This window comes from Macaca fascicularis, chromosome 12, assembly GCF_037993035.2.
Source record: "Macaca fascicularis isolate 582-1 chromosome 12, T2T-MFA8v1.1".
Classification (NCBI taxonomy): domain Eukaryota; kingdom Metazoa; phylum Chordata; class Mammalia; order Primates; family Cercopithecidae; genus Macaca; species Macaca fascicularis.
This window is the reverse complement of record NC_088386.1, coordinates 13,945,699-13,966,932: the sequence shown is the minus strand read 5'-3', so window position 1 is coordinate 13,966,932 and position 21,234 is coordinate 13,945,699. Positions and strand designations below refer to the sequence as shown.

General features: G+C 39.6%; 1 protein-coding gene across 2 annotated transcripts; it reads left to right on the top strand.

Moving 5' to 3' along the window:
• Window positions 1–3,050: 3,050 nt before the first annotated feature.
• Window positions 3,051–21,129, top strand: DDX18 (DEAD-box helicase 18). Of its 2 annotated transcripts, none has more exons than XR_012421078.1 (14): window positions 3,051–3,234; window positions 6,274–6,558; window positions 8,502–8,645; window positions 9,999–10,134; window positions 10,488–10,588; window positions 10,702–10,901; window positions 10,987–11,101; window positions 13,342–13,481; window positions 13,713–13,874; window positions 14,241–14,393; window positions 15,048–15,161; window positions 17,513–17,768; window positions 18,050–18,227; window positions 19,326–21,129. XR_012421078.1 is itself a non-coding variant. In XM_005572964.4 (14 exons), the coding sequence occupies exons 1-14, from the start codon at window positions 3,150–3,152 to the stop codon at window positions 19,466–19,468; spliced, it is 2,013 nt and encodes a 670-aa protein (XP_005573021.1). In that variant the 5' UTR covers window positions 3,051–3,149; the 3' UTR covers window positions 19,469–21,129. The 2 variants fall into 2 exon arrangements, 1 of the variants encoding a protein (XP_005573021.1); XM_005572964.4 differs by having other exon boundaries at window positions 17,712–17,768.
• The last annotated feature ends 105 nt before the right edge of the window (window positions 21,130–21,234 follow it).

Sequence of the window (21,234 nt, the reverse complement as noted above, 5' to 3'; positions counted from 1 at the left end):
AGATTGATTTCTTTTCCCAGCGAAGTGGGACATTTTTTATTTGAATGACAAGAAACTACACAAATCTGCTTTTTATTTTACAAACACTTGTCTCAGGTTTAAGGATCTCAAGTGAAAACTGAAAAAAAAACAGCATGAATAAGACCTGTTCTATGTTAAATTTAATTATTTTTAGTCAGGAAGTAAAATACAGCAACTCCTGGCCGGGTGCAGTGGCTCAGGCCTGTAACCCCAGCACTTTGGGAGGCTGAAGTGGGCAGATCACCTGAGGTCAGGAGTTCGAGACCAACCTGATCAACATGGAGAAACCCCATCTCTACTAAAAATGCAAAATTATCTGGGTGTGGTGGTTCATGCTTATAATCCCAGCTATTCAGGAGGCTGAGGCAGGAGAATCATTTGAACCCGGGAGGCAGAGGTTGCGGTGAGCCAAGATCACACCATTGAACTCCAGCCTGGGCAACAAGAGCAAAACTCTGTCTCGAAAAAAAAACACAAAAAACTACAACAACAACAACAAAAACACAGCAACTCCCTTCCTGCTTCTGCCTGCTGCTGGCTCAGTGCCAATGCACAATGAATACTGAATGACAGACTCCAACCCCAGACCCCTTCCCAAGGCTAGGATGTTGCTCCTGTCATGTGCTTCCTTTTCATTGCATCCATCATAGTTTACCATAATTGTTTAATATTCTGTCTTCCCCATGTAAGCGCTGTAAGCTCCACACGGGTGAGCCAGGTCTATCTTGTCCACCATTTTATACCCAGGATTTAGCACATGCCTACCACACACTCTTAGCACAAAAATGCTCAAAAAATAATTGCATAATGACTATATTATGTGATTGTTTTATGGCGAATGACCATATTCTGAGGAGAGAGACCCCTGTGACAGAGAGCCCAAGCAAGAAGTTTTAAAGACTGATACTCATTCTGAATAGATACTGGGATAGGCTCCAGCTGTGAGGAACAACAGGATTTTCAGAAGCATGTGATTGTTACTTCACCCTCACAGATAATTTTTGAGTAGCTAACCCAATGACATTGTTTTCTTTGCTAGAGTAACTGCTGATGTGGCCTTAGAAATTCACTCTGTTAAAAATAACTCTCAACCCTAATTTTGAGAGTTGATTTGATGTTATAATTTCTCATTCTTCTTCTTAAAATCCAGAAGAATTGGCATTGGTAGCTTTATCTACATTTCTTAGAAGGTTATCAATCCCTAACATTAAGCATTTCCATGCACCTCAAAGGATCGGCTTCTCTGATCTAAATGTCTTAAACAACTCGTAAATGTGTGTTTTTCTGGTTTTGAGGAAATGACTGCCAATCTTCCCTACTAGCTAGAAAAAGTCACTCTAGAAAAAAGGGAGTACCTTTCCATTACTACTACCAAAACACAGCCCCACAAATTTAAGTTACAACATAAAGGAAATAACAAATTTTGAGCACTTTCTATATAGACGTCAGTTATATCTATTTCAAAGTCACAGACCCAAAACTCACACATGTAATCATGTAAATATATATGTATGTACATAGAGATAAATAGATACATAGGTGTATATACATATATATGCTGATATATATATAAATTTAAACTGGCATATATATTTACACTGAGATAAATGTTTGTGTGTGTGTGTGTATGCTTCAATTTCTGACTCATCCTTCAGCCTGCCTGATCACTAACAACTTAATCTAAGCACATTATTATTTGTTTGTCTTGGTTTTCCAGTCCAATCCAATGTGATTTCCAAGTCAATTCTTTCACATTCTGTTTAAACTCCCTTCCAAGTTTTCTCCCTCTCTGTTCCTCCCTATGATCACGTCTAATCTCCAGAGTCTCATGTTCTGCCACTCCAAGTAAACAGGTTAATCCAGGTTTCATGGACTCTTCCAGTTGTTCAGCTCAAACTGATTACTATTAAGGGGAATTTGAGTGCATTGGGCCAATTTTTAAAGACAAATACGAATTTGTATGGAAATCTCCAAGGATTTTAATGTTGATAACAATTTTTTAAAAAACTAAATACTGTATGCATACCCCTGTCTTCCTCTCCATCCCCCAAAAAAGATGACTATTAGCTAGTCAGATTGCAATTTCTGTCCTGGACTCCTGAAGGGTCCATGGGTATACTTAGGGAATATATAAACCTCTTTTTCAAACTGCAGTCAACAGTCAACCTATTATTAATGTAGTAAAGTTAATTTAAATTCATAGCAATCGGTATTTTTAGTAAGCTAAAAAGAATAATTTAGGATGGAATGAATGGACTTGGAGGAAAAATAGAGTGAAAAGCAAGAATATTATTTTGAGAAATGTCATATTTATGTGTGTATGTGTACCAAGTGACACAGAAATTGTATTTCTGAGAAGAGTGGCCAAACAAGTTTAGAAACGCATGTATATAATTTAGTTTTATTCAGTTTCCCAAATACAGTCATCCCTCAGTATCCACAAAGGATTGAGTACGGGACCCTCTATGGGTACCAATATCTTAGGATACTCAAAACCCTTACATACAATAGTGTAATATTTGCATTTATTTTACACCCAACCTCCAGTATACTTTAAATCATTTCTAAATGACTTGTAATACCTTATGCAACCTAAATGCTATGAAAGTGGTCATTAAACTGTATTATTTTTAATTTTTTTTTGTAATGTTTTCAATGGGGGAGTTGGTTGAATCCACAGATAGGTAACCCAGGTATAGGGAGGGTCAACTCTCTAATTCTGCACCCACAGAGGACAGGAACATAAAAATGCCGACTCCCTATGGACTGCTTCCCCTCCACGCTCTTTCTTCAATCTTCCTCTAGGGGGTGCTCAAATTAGCTTTAGCACAGCGTGAAGCCAGTGCAGGGCCTGGCCTCCACTTCTCCAGGGGGCGATGCAAAGATTTTGGTCGCTAAAGGTATCGTGGTGCGCGCGTCTGGAAGCATTTCCGCTCTGGAGCATCGTCGTTCCGCCGGGTACCAGCGTTCCTGTGACGCACTTCCGGTTAGCTGAGCTGCGCACATGTGACCGGAAGGGAAGTAACGTCAGCCTTGAGAACTGAGTAGCGGTGCCGTGTGGCGCCTTGTTCTAGAGAACTGAATAGCTGTACTGTGTGGCGCCTTGTTCTAGGCACTTCTTGGACACCATGTCTCACCTGCCGATGAAACTCCTGCGTAAGAAGATCGAGAAGCGCAACCTCAAATTGCGGCAGCGGAACCTAAAGTTGCAGGGTGAGATGCGTTGACTCGCGATGGCTCAGGAGTCCCACGCGCCAGTCCTGGCGCGTTCGGGCGGCCGGGGGCCCAGCTGCTCCGAGTGACGGAGGCAGCGTCCCCTGCAGAGTGTGTGACTGGGGAGAGTGAAAAGGCAGCCTCCACTCGGGGCCTGCGGTGCTGCCGACTAGTCGCGTGGTTCCAGCGCTGCTCCTGACCTTTCTGAGCAATCAGTTTCTTCTTACAGCGTTAGAGCAGGAGGCCTCCCGGTTCATTTCTAAGCTTGCAGCTAACCCTGCCTTTTGCATTTCCACCTTACCTTTTGATTCCCTCACCACCTGCAAGTCGCACCTCACCCCATCCCTCATTTCCGGTTAGGCTACATGGAACGTTCTCATTTACACCCACTTTTCACATCATTTAATTCCCGTATTTCTTTCTCCGAAAGCCCGTCTCGCTGTTTCTAGAGCTTCTTTGATACTATTGCCTTCCTCTACCCACCTCCACACACACTCGTAGCACTTTCTCACAAGAGCTTCTACATATTTGTGTCCTGCGCGGTCACCTAAATGAAAAGGATTTTACATGAATGTCACCTTTCTTACCTACCTCATTTGCAGTCCCAGTGTCCTGACAATGGGGCCACAGATCTTGAAGTAATTGTGTTAACTTATTGTCCAGGTTAAGATATAAACTACCCGAGGAAAAGGTTGGAGGCACAGTGCCTTGCCCCAGTAGGTTTTCAACAGACATTAATTGAAAAAAATCCTGCAGGAGGCAATAGGTTTGTGAATTTTAGGAATATGTTTTGAAGTACTCTTATATTTCTAATTCCTATAGAATAATACTACAGCGTTACTAACTACTTTTCAGTGCCTGTGTAAGTAGATTTGAACAAAAGATGGTGCTTTCTCTTTTTCAGTAAACACACAGGAAGCCTTTGGTAAGGACATTCTCAGATACAGTCATGCGTCACATAACAGGAGGGGGGATACATTGTGAGAAATGCGACATTAGGGGCTTTTGTCGTTCTGCGAACAGCTTATAGTTACACAAACCTAAATCTGCTACACACCCAGGCTACATAGTATAGCCTGTTGCTCTTAAGCTGTCATCCTGTACAGCATGTTACTGTACTATACTGAGAGAATTGTAACACAATGGTAAGTGTATGTATTGCTAAATATATCTAAACATAGAAAAGGTACAGTAAAAATACCGGTACATATGACATGAGAGATTTTTAGAAATGGTACATCTGTATAGAGTACTTACCATGAATGGAGTTTGCAGGACTGGAAGTTACCCTGAGCGAGTCAGTGAGTGGTGAGTGAATGTGAAGGCCTAGGACATTACTGTACGCGACTATAGACTTTATAAACACTGTACACTTGGGCTATACTGTTTAGTTTTTTAATACTTTTATTCTTAAATTAACCTTAGCCTGCTGTAACTTTTACCTTATAAACTTGTTAAGGAGTTATACCTGATGTGAATGACGAGTTGATGGGTGCTGATGAGTTGATGGGTGCAGCAAACCAACATGGCACAAGTATACATATGTAACAAACCTGCACGTTATGCACATGTACCCTAGAACTTAAAGTATAATAATAAAAAAAAAAAAGTTAAACTAAAAAAAAAAATTTTAGCACTTAGCTTACAACACAAGCACATTGCACAGGTGTACAAAAAGTTTCCTTATGTCCTTATTGTATGTGATTTTTCTGTTTTTTTTTTTTTTCTTTTTAAGCTTTTTGTTAAAAATGTAAAGACACAAACACATTCAGTATCACTGTCTTCCACGTCCACATCTTGTCCCACTGGAAGATGTTCAGGGGCAACAACAGGCATGGAGCTGTCATCTCCTATGATAACAGTGCCTTCTAAAATACTTTTTTCCCTGAGGCTCTTTTACAGTCGACTCATATTTTTTTTAATAAGTAGAAGGAGTACACTCTAATGATCAAAAGTATAGTAAATACATAAACCAGTAACATAGTTGTTTATTATCATGTATTATGTATTGTACATCATTATGTGTGCTGTGCTTTATATGACTGGCATCACAGTAGGTTTGTTTACGCTAGCATCACCACAAACATGAGTAATATGTTGCACTACGACATTGCAACAACTGATGGCACTAGGTGATAGGAATTTTTTAGCTCCTTTATAATCTTATGGAGCCACTGTATATATTGTCCTTAATTCACAGAAATGTCATTGTGCACGCATTACTGTATTTGTGTGTGATAAATATTGGGGTAAATAAGTGGTCTTATCAACTGAATTTTCAACTCACTGCAGTCCAGTAGAGTTGGGGTTGAATGTTTTGAAGCAGTATGAGAAATAGTACTTGTGCGAATGAGTTGTAAATGTCTTTTTCAATATATTAGTTAATCATATGTTTATCAAATATTTATGTTTATTCTGTAACTGCCATTATCTGACCTCATCTGTTTAAATATTTGACCTCATTGAAGTTTTCCTGTCCTAGACTCCTTAAACTCAGATGTACTGTCTTTTGAAGTTAAGAAATCAATATTGCTGGCTGGGCGCGGTGGCTCACGCCTGTAATCCCAGCACTTTGGGAGGCCGAGGCGGGCGGATCACAAGGTCAGGAGATCGAGACCACGGTGAAACCCCGTCTCTACTAAAAATACAAAAAATTAGCCGGGCGCGGTTGTGGGCGCCTGTAGTCCCAGCTACTCGGGAGGCTGAGGCAGGAGAATGGCGTGAACCCGGGAGGCGGAGCTTGCAGTGAGCCGAGATCGCGCCACTGCACTCCAGCCTGGGCGACAGAGCGAGACTCCGTCTCAAAAAAAAAAAAAGAAATCAATATTGCTTTCCCTTTTCCAGTATTTTTTCTTTAAGATAACTTACTTTCCCTGTAAGGGAACACCATAAAATTATAAGTTGTTTTAATTACATGAAAGAGAAGAAAAGCTAAATAATTCGTATCAGGAAGCCATGGAAGTTCTCATTTGGGATTTCAGTGTTTATAAGTAAATTTCTCCTTCTTTGTCACAGTGTATGTTCTGTTTATTTAAACAGGGGCCTCAAATCTGACCCTATCAGAAACTCAAAATGGAGATGTATCTGAAGAAACAATGGGAGGTGGAAAGGTTAAAAAATCAAAACATTGTGTGAATGTGGGCTTATCAGAAACTCAAAATGGAAACATGTCTCAAGAAGCAGTGGGAAATATAAAAGTTAAAAAATCTCCCCAGAAATCCACCGTATTAACCAATGGAGAAGCAGCAATGCAGTCTCCCAATTCAGAATCAAAAAAGAAAAAGAAGAAGAAAAAGAGGAAAACGGTGAATGATGCTGGGCCTGGTAGGTATTTATTATCTTTGAACTTCAGCCATTTAGATTTTCACAGACGGTTATTGTTCCTCTTTCTATTACTATTGTGTGCACATGCCATATGAGAATTCCCTGTACTCACCAGTATATTAGAGATTAGCCTGGTAGCTAATGGAAACATTTTATTGGCAGAAACGGGGAGTCCATTTTAACTTTACTCAAAATATTGAGGAATAGACTTTCAATTTCACTAACCTTGAAGAAAACCTCACTCTCAGAAAAGACTTTCTTTAGAGTGCTAGAAATTTTCTCTTCTTTTTAAGTTACCTTTTTTTCTGCTTGATTCTTCCCATTTTCCTACCATAAATTCCTCTCTTTGAAAGGAGTCTTAGTTACAAAGTATATAAAGTAGGAAACTTCTGAATAAACAGAACATTAATTTCCAAGTGCTAAGAATGGCAGGAGGAAAAGGAAGGAATATTTTTTGAAGATGATGGAATTTCAGTAAGCTCGGATGAAAGAATGGACATTTTAATTGAGATTTGTACAAGCAGAGATTTCAAGGTAGGATAAGATAGGGGTCAGCAAACTATCCCTCCTTCTACCTGTTTTTGTAAATAAAGTTTTACTGGGTCATAGCAGTGCCTATTTGGTTGTGTTTATGGCAGCAGAGACCATAGGACCTGCAAAGCCTAAAACATTTACTATCTGGCCCTTTTTAGATAGTTTGCCAGCCCCTGAGTTAGAACATCCTATTCATGTATTTTATCTGAAATAAGGGTTTTATTTAGAAAGGAGCTTTGAACTTTCCCAAACATGCATTACTGTCTTCATGATGCCTTCAAACAAAAGTCATTGTAATCCTGTTCTAAAATTATTGCCTTCACAATTCTTGTTTTGAGTATGCCCCAGGAAGTGGTATTATTTCTGCTCTCAAACATTGAGTCATAATGCTGGGAGTTGTAACCTTATGGGTTTTTGTTTGTTTGTATTTTAATGAGATGGGGTCTCACTGTGTTGTCCAAGCTGGTCTTGAACTCCTGGGCTCAAATGATCCCCCCACCTCGGCTTCCCAAAGCGCTAGGATTACAGGCGGAAGCTACCACACCCAGCCACCTTATGGGTACATTTTAAGAACTATTCCAGGGGAAACAAAATACATGGAGGCCAGCTGAAGATATCTATGGATTTTGAACATGTGGGTCCTACAAAGTTGACTGTTTCCTGGAGGGGTGGCCGTAAGGTACAGGGAAGAGACCGGTACTCAGCTACAGAGAGTCCTGGGTTCTGTTCTAAGTCAGTTCTTTTCAAACATCACTAATTGCCATATATTTGTATATAAGCCTCGCATGTGGTTAATCCATTTGACTGAGAGTCGAACATTGAAAAGAGAAGTGAGAAGTAGGACTGAAAAGGTAGTTGGGGCCATGTGAAAGTTGTGAATGTAGAAATGAGAGGCTAGGAAGCTCTGCCTTTCCTCCCACCCTCATCCCTGATAGCCAAGGAGCAGTCCAGTGTATGTCATCCAGGCAAGTGGATTGCTGCCCTTTACAGTCTATCTCTAGTAACATGAAGAGCCTTTGATAGTAATTGGTGTGGGAGGAAAAATGAGTGCTTATAATGAGTTGTTAAGGATTATGTTAATCAGATATGCTTTCTTTCCCCTCAGTGGAGTATGTGAGACTTATAATTGGTATCTTTATACTGTTTGGTTGAACTTTTTAAAGTTTTAAATGAGATGCTATAATACGTTAAGAAGCCTAAATGTTTGGTCACCAAGTCTGTCTGTACCCTGGATTTTTAAATATAACCAGTCATTTTTCATCTAACAGAATTCTTAACAAAGTAACACAGAATATATTTAGCTTTTGAAAATACACATCTGTACATCAGAGATCTTCTGTTTTGTTGATCTCATTTGGAATTTTATTTTAAGGAAAAAATTTTTCGGGTTTTGTCTTTTAAAACCAAAGATGCAAAAAAAGCAAAAACTGAAAACAAAGGGGAATCTGAAGAAGAAAATGCCAAGACTCCTAAAGAAACAGAAAATAACGTGGAGAAGCCAGATAATGATGAAGATGACAGTGAGGTGCCCAGCCTGCCCCTGGGACTGACAGGTAACGTCCAGGAAGTTTTTTAGACATAACTTCTTTAAAATGTACCTCTTTTGGAGGATTATAGGTTTGAAGGTTGAGTTGTGACTTTTAGTTTACCTGGAAAAAGTAACTATCAACAAGACACTTTTTTGTAAATCTTTCTGCTGCTTTTTCTCTTTATCTTCTATTTTGTGGTGTTTTAGTTCTTTTTGTTCCCTATTATTTTCCTTTTGTCCATTCCTGACACTAAATATTTTGTATGCACACAAGCAGCTTCTATGATTCTTTGGTTTGTCCTTTTCTAAGGCTCATTCTATGTTGTAATAGGAAAATCATTGACCCTGTACCAGGTTAACCTCCTTTGACCTTTGTTCCTTTATAAAGTCAAGTTTAGACTAGAATTCACTACTGCTAACCAGGTATGTCAAGGAGTTAATTGAGTTGTTTGTTTGGTTTGGGTTGGTTTGTCTGTTAAAACGTTGAGGCCCAACCCCAGACCTGCTTAACACAAATTGCAAATGTTTTGGTAGTAGCTCTCAAGCAGGGAAATTTGCCCCCCAAGTAAGATGAGTAACTCATCCTGGTTTGCCCAGAACTTTTCCAGTTTTAGCACTGAAAGTCCCACATCCCAGGAACCTCCTCTGTCCCTAGCCTACTAAGATCATCCTAAGCCTAGGAGACATTTTTGCTTCTCAGAGCTAGGGGCAGTCTGCTGGCATTTGGTGAGTGGAGGTCAGAGATGCTGCATAATATCTCCTAATGCACAGAATAGCGTTTCACAACAAAGAATTATGCAACCCAAATGTCAGCAGTGCCAAGGTCAAGAGTAATTGGTTTACACCCTGGGCATGTGGAGTGTGAGGGAACCCCCAGGTGATTTTGATGCCTCCTGCTGAAGAACCGCCGTACTACTTGATACGTAGGCTCAGCCTAATATTCTGTGGCTGTATCTGACTCTTCTGTGTCTTGTTGGAGTGAGATTAACAGTGTTTTTTTAAATTGACTTGACACTCAGTTTTTATTAATGTTCAATGTTTTTACTTTTTGTATCAGATTTCTTAAGCATTTCATTTATCTCTGGACTCTCAATTATTTTCCTTGTCTTGGTATTTTTATTTTATATAAATTCCTCAGTTATACCCCTCGTTTTGTTACAGTATGGACTCTGGACTATAACTTACACAGCCATTAACAATGGAGAAACTTGAAAGATAAAGGATCTTTTTGTTGGTATTATCAGATATGAATAATTAAGGTTTAGCCTTTTCTTACTGTGGGAAGCTTTTCTAGGCAAAATAGATTTAGGCAACTGTAGCGATACTAACTTTTTTAAAAAAAAATAAATTTGCTGATGATACATTGTCTTCTGTTTAGGAGCTTTTGAGGATACTTCGTTTGCTTCTCTATGTAATCTTGTCAATGAAAACACTCTGAAGGCAATAAAAGAAATGGGTTTTACAAACATGACTGAAATTCAGCATAAAAGTATCAGACCACTTCTGGAAGGCAGGTATGATTAACACTGAAGCTTAGATACTGGCATCTGCTTTTAGAACTAGTAGATTATAAAGAACATACCAGTATATTCTGTTGATTTTCTGCTATATGTTGGGTCATGTATCCAGCATACATGAAAGACTAAGTTAATTACTGATGTTTGAAGGAAAGTGTTGGAAAGATGTTCACTTCTGTTGTAGCACAGTTCTGACTTATGATTTCGGTATATAACCCAGGTGATCAGTTTCAGCGAAGTAGACATCATCTTGTTCATGTTCTAGCCTTAGTGCCTAAAGTGTGTGTGTGTGTAGTACATCGTAAATGAGTAGGCTCAATGTCTTTCTCCTTTCCCTTTTTAATATTTAGGGATCTTCTAGCAGCTGCAAAAACAGGCAGTGGTAAAACCTTGGCTTTTCTCATCCCTGCAGTTGAACTCATTGTCAAGTTAAAGTTCATGCCCAGGAATGGTAAGCTTTTGTCTGCTTGTTTCTGCCATTATTTCACTAGAGGTTTATTGTAGCTGTTACGGACTCAATGGTGACAACCACGTTTAGACTTTTACCATATGTATTATTTTTAGGAACGGGAGTCCTTATTCTCTCACCTACCAGAGAACTAGCCATGCAAACTTTTGGTGTTCTTAAGGAGCTAATGACTCACCACGTGCATACCTATGGCTTGATAATGGGTGGCAGTAACAGATCTGCTGAAGCACAGAAACTCGCTAATGGGATCAACATCATTGTGGCCACACCAGGCCGTCTGTTGGACCATATGCAGGTAAGAGATGTAGTGCTTGTCTCATTGTCTTATATGAAACATAGACTGACAACTAATAGTTGTTCTTTGTCCTTTGTTTTGTTAGAATACCCCAGGGTTTATGTATAAAAACCTTCAGTGTCTGGTTATTGATGAAGCTGATCGTATCTTGGATGTTGGATTTGAAGAAGAATTAAAGCAAATTATTAAACTTTTGCCAAGTAAGTAGGTAGCATCTGCATTTGGTTTGCAAAGTATCTGTTGGAAGTAGATAAGAGTTGTTCCTATAGAAAAACTCTGCTAATGCCAGAACTTTACCATAGCCAAGTGAGGTAGTTGTGCCAGTTAACCTGAAAGTTAGTTTGGAATACAAGCATCAAATTGATTAATAACTTGATATAGTAGTTTTGCTGTTCTAGAAGTTATAATGCATGTTAAACAGTCTTCACATAGGTCCTGTCCTGCGCCTCTTGCCCATTCTTACCTCATGTAACATCCCCCAAGTAGCCATAGGTTTGTTGCCTTACTTGTACATACCTTGGTTACAGTACTTGCAACATTATGAACTGGTTATAACTAAGACCACGGTTTCCTTCATTGTATAATTTATTTTTTAAAGTTTTATCAAAGTATAATTGACATAATTATATGTGCATTTATAATGTACAATTTTATGTTCCACTGTGACACCATCACTGCAATCAAGAAAATGAACATGTCTATCCCACTCAAAGGTTTCCTCCTGCCCCTTTTCAGTTTCTCCCTCGCACCCCTCCTTACACACATACCTCGTCCCTATAGAGGCATATGTCTCCTTTTCTCTTAAGTAAACCTAGGAGTATCATAGTTGGTATATATTTAGTATATGTTTAACTTTTTAAAAAACTGCCAGATGTTTTCCAAAGCGGCTGTACCATTTAACATTCCTATGAGCAGTGCAAGAAAGCTCCAGTTCCTCCTGTTAAGTCTTGATCATCAGGTAATGTTAGCCCCAAGTTTGTTCTCTTTTAAAGTTGTGGTATTCTTGTCCTTTGTGCATTTCTATATAAATTTTAGAATTGGTTTGTCAGTTTCTCCCCCTTCCCTCCAAAAAAGTCTTGGATCTTGATTGAGATTTTATTGAATAGAGATTATTGGAGGAAAACAATATTAACTCATAATAAGGTATATCTCCATGTATTAGATATTTTGTTTCTCTATAATATTTGGGGGGAGGTTAGGATACAGGTTTAGTCACATCTTTTGTCAGATTTATCCCCAAGTATTTCATTAAAATTTCAAATTCCAATTGCTCGTTGCTTTAATATATGTACACATACACACACACACACATATATATACACACACAGTTGAATTTTATATTGATCTTATATCTAGCAAGACAGTTAATCCTGTACTGAATGAATATTCAGTATGACTTTCCAGATGACTGTAGCCTTTTGGATTTTCTATATAGGCAATCATGTACAGATAAAGACAGTTTCACCTCTTTGTTTATTTATTTATTTATTTTCTTATCTGATTGCCCTGGCCAGAACCTCCAGTATGGTACTGAATAGAAGTGATGAGAGCAGACATCCTTGTCTTGGTTCTGATCTTAGGGGAAAGCATTCAGTCTTTTACCGTTAACTACATATGAATTTAGCTGTAGGTTTTATATAGATGCCTTTTATCAGATTAAGGAAGATCCCTTCTGTTCCTAGTTTGCTGAGGATTTTTAATCAGAAATAGATGATCAGATTTTTTTTTCTGTCTGCTGAAGTAATCATGTTTTTTCTTTAGTTAACATAGTAAATTGTATTGGTTGATTTTTCAAATGTTGAACCACCCTGCATTTGTAGAATAAACCTGCCTAGTCATGATCCATTATCCTTTTTATATGTTGCTGAATTCACTTTACTAAAATTCTATTTCGAATTTTGCGTATGTGCTCACAAATTGTATTGGTGCATAGTTTTCTTTCCTTGTTAATGTCATGTCAGGTTTTTGAATAGTGTAATGACTGACTTCAAAGAATGAGTTGACATATAAATATAATAATAAATTATAATTATATAATAAGTATAATAAATTATAATAAATCTCTTTATTAGAGAGTTTGTGAATAATTGATGTTTCTTTCTTAAATGTTCAATATAATTCACCAGTGGAATCCATTTGGGCCTGGAATTTTCTTTACATGAAGTTTTCAACTAAAATTTCTTTAGTAGATATAAGGCTATTTAAAGTTTTCCTGTTTTCTTCGGTTGTTTGTCTTCGAAGGAGTTTGTTTCATCTAAGTTCTCAAACTTAAAGACCTCGTGTTTCATGATATACCTGTTTTACCTTTTGTAATATTTGTAGAATCTATAGAGACATTATATTTCCCATTTCCGATATCTCTACCTAGAATATTTGTAGTTGTGAGGCAGTTGTAAAGATTCCCTAAAAGACGGGTTATTTTTATACGTGTCTGTTTCAGCACGTAGACAGACTATGCTCTTTTCTGCCACCCAAACTCGAAAAGTTGAAGACCTGGCAAGGATTTCTCTGAAAAAGGAGCCATTGTATGTTGGTGTTGATGATGACAAAGCTAATGCAACAGTGGATGGTCTTGAGCAGGTACTTTTTATCAGTAACTGAAAACTGTAGGGATCTTACTTGGTGTTTTTATGTAATTGTTGGAAGGATCATTCAGAAAGCAAATGGGTTAATGAACTTTTAAAATGCCGTAGGTGAGGCACGACAGTTTACATACTATGTTTATCAGTGCTGTTGATCAAATTACACAAGTTAGGAAACGGAAAATGTCCATTTGGTTCATTTGTATCTGTCTGCTTAAACGCTTTGTAGGGATACGTTGTTTGTCCTTCTGAAAAGAGATTCCTTCTGCTCTTTACATTCCTTAAGAAGAACCGAAAGAAGAAGCTCATGGTCTTCTTTTCGTCTTGTATGTCTGTGAAATACCACTATGAGTTGCTGAACTACATTGATTTGCCCGTCTTGGCCATTCATGTAAGTGATGATGATGAGCCCATTGAAAACAGGGTATGCTTATTAAGCCCTATAGATTGTAGGATTGGAGGTATGGCCCTCTTCTCCAAACATTGTTCTGAGTAGTTTAATCACCACTAAGTGATGGATCCTGTGTGAGGGAGCGCAGCTGGGTGTGGAGGGGTATGAGGACTTCCGAAGAGTATGAGACAACTCAGGCCCCTCCTTGAGGGGCTTGCAGAACAGTTAGGGAAATAGGACACAGGCCAGGGGATGAGCTCAAAATAAAGTAGGGTAACAGTTCCACAATTTGGGGGTTCTGCTGCTAGACTTCCTAGAGACAATCTCAAGATTCCAGCTCTAATGGATGTTTTTATTTAATTCTAGGGAAAGCAAAAGCAAAATAAGCGTACAACCACATTCTTCCAGTTCTGCAACGCAGATTCGGGAACACTATTGTGTACGGATGTGGCAGCAAGAGGACTAGACATTCCTGAAGTCGACTGGATTGTTCAGTATGACCCTCCGGATGACCCTAAGGTAACTGGCACCCTTGGGGTATCTTCAGAATGACTGCATTAAAGAGTTCACTTATTCTCCCAGTTCCCTGACAGAAACTGCATTCCACACTCAAGGTAAAGATCCCTGCTATACAGTGACTGCAGTATTTCTCTGGTATTGATAAGTATTTAAGGCTTTTCGGGGCTCAGAGGGGCTGTGCAAGAGGTTTGAGAAGTATCAGTGGGACTTAAGTTACGAAAATGAGATCCTTGGAATGATCTCTTAAGAACAGCAGATGCCTGAAGGAAATAAAATTGCTTAAGGAGGTAGACAAGCTTCTGTAGTATATGTGGTAGAATAAGCTTCATTGAGAAGTCTTTTCAGCAAACAATAGATTAAAGCCATTTTGATGATGAAGCACACATAATACTCATTTTATTAAATCACTGTTCATGCAAATATCATGTCCAGCCTTTTTTTTTTTTTTTGGCCTCAATCATTGGCCTGTTGGGGGTGATGTGCGCAGAGCGATTGCTGGCCCAGCTTTGTGGGGGTGTGGTGAAGGTGTGTGTGGCCCAGCACCGCAGGAGTGCACCATCTCAGCACAGACGTGCACATACTCAGGATACAGACACACAAATGGGCTCATGTGGAAATCACTGTGTTAACTCAAGTTTTCTTTCTCCACCAAAGGAATATATTCATCGTGTGGGTAGAACAGCCAGGGGCCTAAATGGGAGAGGGCATGCCTTGCTTATATTGCGCCCAGAAGAATTGGGTTTTCTTCGCTACTTGAAACAATCCAAGGTAAAGATCTTTACTTGGAGAAAAATTTCTCTTGGTGTAGGGATTGTTAGCAAGCACCATTTCTACATGTGTCAGAGGAGTCTGGAGTTTGGACAGTACTATTACAACCATTCTTGTGGCAATTAAGCAAGTAAGGTTTTATGTACTTCTAGCCCAAGAAGTGAGTACAGAAGGAACTGCCCACATGTCTCGGCTTTCTAGCTCTGTTACCCAGCAACACCTCTGTGTCCCAGCCTCTCCTTTCCCATTCCCTCCAGCCCTCTTTTAAACCTTCTCCACTCCTTTGAAGCTCCCTCACACCTAGTCATCTCTGCTTCTGCTCCCCCTCTTTCCTCTCACCTCGTATGAAGCAGTGGGGAATCCTCGTTCACTCTAGCCTCTGCCTCCTCCACTGCCCTCTGTCTCCTATTCATCAACTCTTGGCCTATAGTCTCTCTGCAGTTGGCGCTTTACCATCTCAGATTTCTCAGGGTAAAAAAGTAACTTCAACCTTAAACCTATTCTTCTACCCCTGTCTGCAGGATAGCTACTGTCTGTTGCCTTTTCTCAGTCTGCCTTATTGGAAAAATGGTTTATATTCTTGCCAGTTACCTCCCTCTCAGTCCCTAAGCAGCCTAATTTGGCTTTAGCTTTCTATTGTTGCACCAGAATTGAATCCATCAGAACCCTAAGTGGCCTCTTTATTGCTAGGCCATGGGGATGCATATCACGCCTTTTCCTCCCTGACATTTCCACCCTCATTGGCCTTTCTGGCATAGTCTTGCTGATAGGCTTCCTCTACCCTCTAACCACAGGCAGTTCCCTGAAATTGCTCTACAGCTTTTGCACACTTTCTGGAGAATGCTTGGTTTCAGCTAGCCCCTGTCTTTGCTGGGAAGCTATCTCTGATCTCCTGCCCTCCTCCTTGTTCCCACAGCACAGGTGCTCATCAGGTTAACATGTCTTTTTTTTTTATTATTCTGCTTTAAGTTCTAGGGTACATGTGCACAACATGCAGGTTTGTTACATGTGTATACACGTGCCATGTTGGTGTGCTGCACCCATTAACTCGTCATTTACATTAGGTATATCTCCTAATGCTATCCCTCCCCCCTACCCCCACCCCACAACAGGCCCCGGTGTGTGATGTTCCCCACCCTGTGTCCAAGTGATCTCATTGTTCAATTCCCACCTATGAGTGAGAACATGCGGTGTTTGGTTTTCTGTCCTTGCGATAGTTTGCTCAGAATGATGGTTTCTAGCTTCATCCATGTCCCTACAAAGGACATGAACTCATCCTTTTTTATGGCTGCATAGTATTCCATGGTGTATATGTGCCACATTTTCTTAATCCAGTCTATCATTGATAGACATTTGGGTTGGTTTTAAGTCTTTGCTATTGTGAATAGTGAGTGCTACAGTAAACATACGTGTGCTTGTGTCTCTATAGCAGCATGATTTATAATCCTTTGGGTATATACCCAGTAATAGGATGGCTGGGTCAAATGGTATTTCTAGTTCTCTATCCTTGAGGAATCGCCACACTGTCTTCCACAATGGTTGAACTAGTTTATAGTCCCATCAACAGTGTAAAAGTGTTCCTGTGTCCCCACATCCTCTCCAGCACCTGTTGTTTCCTGACTTTTGAATGATCGCCATTGTAGCTGGTATGAGCTGGTGTGCATTTCTCTGATGGCTAGTGATGATGAGCATTTTTTCGTGTGTCCGTTGGCTGCATAAATGTCTTCTTTTAAGAAGTGTTTGTTCATATCTTTCGCCCACTTTTTGATGGGGTTGTTTGATTTTTTTCTTGTAAATTTGTTTAAGTTCTTTGTAGATTCTGGATATTAGCCCTAGGCACAATTGACAAATGATATCTAATTAAACTAAAGAGCTTCTGCACAGCCAAAGAAACTATCATCAGAGTGAACAGGCAACCTACAGAATGGGAGAAAATTTTTACAATCTACCCATCTGACAAAGGGGCTAATATCCAGAATCTGCAGGTTGACATTTCATTACTTATCTTTCTCCCCTACAAGACGGCAAGCTGAGGGCAGAGTCCAGGACTTAGGCACCTGTTTTCTATCACCTAGCACAGGCCTGTTGCTTTTCTAGTTATTTAACGAATGATAACTGATGGCAGATCCATCCTGTAGGAGTCTGTGGTCATCATGGCCTCCAGTATCACAAGCCTCAATACAGGACTATGGGGTATTAGGGCCCCTCTTCTGACATGGAGAAAAGGGGCTGATGACCCTTCTGACTAGAAGCTTCGAACTGTTTCATGGTTCCAAATAGTCAGGATTATAGAGATTCTTACAGAAAAGTGCTTTACTGACTCTATCCCTGTCCAGTTCCTTGCCTTTCAGAAGGAAAGAGGTGCAGATTGCCCAACTCAGCAGAGCAAAGACGAAACTTTCCCGTCAACATTGGGAGGCTAGAAAAAGCAGATTTTCCTGTCTGTCCTGAGGGAGTTTCATAGGCCGGTTCATCCTTCCCCGTCTTCAGTACCCGGCATTGGAATGCCGATCATCCTGGTTTACTAATCTTAATACTTTTGATTTCTAGGTTCCATTAAGTGAATTTGACTTTTCCTGGTCTAAAATTTCTGACATTCAGTCTCAGGTATGTGCTTTTTAAACGTTTTTGTGAGTAGGCAGGAACCTTGTCCCAGCACTCTCTTGATAGTAATTCATTGGGCAGTCACTGTCCTTTAAAGTCTACCCTGTGGTAAAGTGAGGATCAGACTGGGTGGTGTATAAGGTTTCTTGCTGTTCTAGTTACCACCGCTCTGTGCCCTCTTTAAATGTTTTCTCTGGAGTGGCTTTGCTCTAGGATATTTGAAATCCGGTGTTTTGCAGGTGGTTGTTTTTATTTATTAAAACCAGTGTTTCTTTCTATTTCAGCTTGAGAAATTGATCGAAAAGAACTACTTTCTTCATAAGTCAGCCCAGGAAGCATATAAGTCATACATACGAGCCTATGATTCCCATTCTCTGAAACAGATCTTTAATGTTAATAACTTAAACTTGCCTCAAGTTGCTCTGTCATTTGGTTTCAAGGTGCCTCCCTTCGTTGATCTGAGTATCCTTTTCTTTAATGAAGTTACCCTGGAACTAAGGAACAAAAGCTTTGGGGACAGAGGGGCATTTTGGGCTTTGTAGTGGATTGGTGCGTGTTCTGGCTCAGACTGGAGGCTCCAGTGTTCGCCCTAGTCAATGTCTGCTTGTCTGTGCTAGCACAGGACGTAGAGGTTGGATGGGTAAGCAGGGGTTAATCCTTAGGATGGGGTTACAGGGACAAGGCAGCTTATGCCTTGAGGCTTCAAAAGACAAATTTGACTGTCAAGGAGAGAGACAGTTGTGTGTTCCAGGCAGAAACACAGGTAAGAAAGCAAAACTTCAGTGTTTGCTGAGGCCGCACTGTGCGGGTACTTAGGTGAAAGGGATATTTTGAAGCTAAAGAGAGGTTGGGACCTTTCAAGGAGTTTTAATCCTCTTAGAGCCCCTGGAGGGTTTTATACAAGAAAGTGGCAAGTTCAGCAAAAGAAAATAAAACTTAGGTGTTGCTTAAGATAAAAGGCAGAAGGAGTACTTCCAGTTGCTCCAGTTGTGATTTATAATTTGTGCCTTGCAGAAGAAACTGAGCGGCTGAAATGAGGCCTGTGCTTCACTGCCATTGGGAGTAACTTCTGAGGGGACTAGAGGACCAAATTTTGGGTCACCATCCCCATTGTAAGCATTGAGCAAACTGAAATGAATGTATGTCGAGTCCTGTGGAAGAAAGAGCAGCTCCTTCACTTAGGCATTCCTAAATCAATTCCGAAGAGAAATGATAGTCATTCGTTTTGACACAGGAGGTGTTTTTTTAATGTGCTATCAACTTCCTGATTAAACTCATAAATCCTTATTCACTCTCATGAATTTCATTGTGTGGAAGAAGTAATTAATATGACCGTTACACACCGAAGTTTAAAATCATACTTGCTAATTTAAGTCCACAGTCACGTGGCCACTCCTAATTTTCTGGAAATGTATTGCATAGGCTTCTGTTCCCACATTTTCATTGTTGAGAATGGGGTTGTGGAGGGACAGCAGTGTTCATGCTGACTTTTTCTCTGTGGAGATGTTAGATTGGAGTTCATTATCTTTTTTGCTTGATTTCCTTAACGTTTGCCTCCAGACGTCAACAGCAACGAAGGCAAGCAGAGAAAGCGAGGAGGTGGTGGTGGATTTGGCTACCAGAAAACCAAGAAAGTTGAGAAGTCCAAAATCTTTAAACACATTAGCAAGAAATCATCTGACAGCAGGCAGTTCTGTCACTGAACACATGCCTTTCTTTCATCTTGAGTAACTTTGTCCTAAAATGAATTTTTTTTTTCCCTTGATTTGACAGGATTTTTGTAGACTTTAGAATTTGGACTTAACAAGAGTATAAATTGACTTGGGTTGCAAGCACTGAGCACTGTTACTTCTATCGAGTCTCTCTTTTAGTTTTGGGACATAAAACAGGCTTTAATTTTCTTGGTTGCCCAAGGGCAGAGCAAGGAATATCTGGTCTTTCTTGTGATTATATAATATTTTAATTTTAAATATCCCTCCCTCATACACACAAATGTATGTTACTATTTTAATATAATTCTTTTTCTACCTTTCCTTCTTGTTTTGTGAAGACTTTTGTGGCATGGATTGCTGTGCTCACCGCTGTAAAAGGTGACCTAGTATATACTGGGCAGCTGGTGGCAGTGCAGAAAAGATGCTCAGGTTATTTTTTGTTTTTAGTTATTTCTTGGACCTTGACAGTATCCAATGACTCCTCCTGAAAATGCTGCAGTGTAAAAGAGCAGAGAGCTTTGGGAAATACGTAAGAAGCACCTGATTAAGGTGGCATTGCTTTTATAGATTCTTGATTTTAAAGCAATGGGCCTTTCCCAGGTGTTTCGTTTTTTGGAGCAAAAACTATGGGTTGCAATTTGAATAAAGTGTCACTAAGCAGTTACAACGTTTGATGGGTGGAGGCTAGGAAGAGGATGGAATTGAGATGTTTGAGCCTCATTTACATCAATAGAGGTGTAATGTACTGCATTTCTTCATTTGGTAACATAGCAAAGACTTTAAAAACACATACAAAGAATGGTGATGCTCCTCATTCAGATTTGTTTAATTCAAGGTGGTTTGGATTTTGGTAAGCCTTTGCACTCTGTAGAGTACTTAGAAGACAAGGGCAACTTACTTGGAGTTAGAGCCCCGCCATCAGACAGTACCCAGCACACATTAATGTTAGCTTCTTTCTGAGAAAAAATACCTCTTCCAGGCCCTGCAACAAAAAATACATTTGCTGTGAGGATTGAAAATGAACAAAGTTAGAAACAAAACAGCAAAGTCAGTGATTTTAGTCAGGTGAGTTCTTTGTTGTAGGAGCAGTTGATTATTCTAGTGTGTTTTATGTAGTATGTAACTACAAGATAGTACATTTTTTAGCAGTTCAAAACCAAAGTTGCTAGCATCATTTTGCTGTTGTGCCAGTTAATCATAGGATCCCATTAAATTAGTGCGCGAACATCCAATGTAGAGAAAACTTTGGTAAAGAACATTCCAGTAGGAAAAGAAAAGAACAATCTTCCATTTCTGGACTTGGCCACCATCACCCTGGTCGGACCTGTCCTGAGCTTCCAACCTTGACTGCTGGGCTGCTGGCTTAGCTTCTTGGGTTCCTAATTCCTGGTGTTTAATAACTCTCTCCAGGATCATGTGTTTCTGATTATTTTTTTCAGAAATAATGTTTTTTAAAAGACAAAAACAAAGGGAAAAATATTTAATTACTGAGCAGAAGTAAATACTATTGGTATTTTGTACATAATCTGATTTTTATATGCATGTTCGTGCTTTTTAATTTTTTTACCAAAAATGAAGTCATCTACCTACTACTTGTAACCAGCTTGTTTCATAACATGTTATTTTCCTGTGTCATTAAATAGTTACCTCAATGTTGTATTTCATTTATGGATACTTTGTTGACCCTTGCTTGGTCTGCCAGGATTTACGTTCAAGATACCTACCTGATTGTGCCAGACTGGCTCTCCCTCTCTCAG

Bases quoted from the DNA above. Each gene is read 5' to 3' on its own strand.
- DDX18 (XM_005572964.4), top strand. From the start codon at position 3,150: ATGTCTCACCTGCCGATGAAACTCCTGCGTAAGAAGATCGAGAAGCGC. The intron at 10,135-10,487 runs GTATGATTAACA...TTTAATATTTAG, and splicing joins AGACCACTTCTGGAAGGCAG to GGATCTTCTAGCAGCTGCAA. The intron at 15,162-17,711 runs GTAAAGATCTTT...TTTGATTTCTAG, and splicing joins GCTACTTGAAACAATCCAAG to GTTCCATTAAGTGAATTTGA.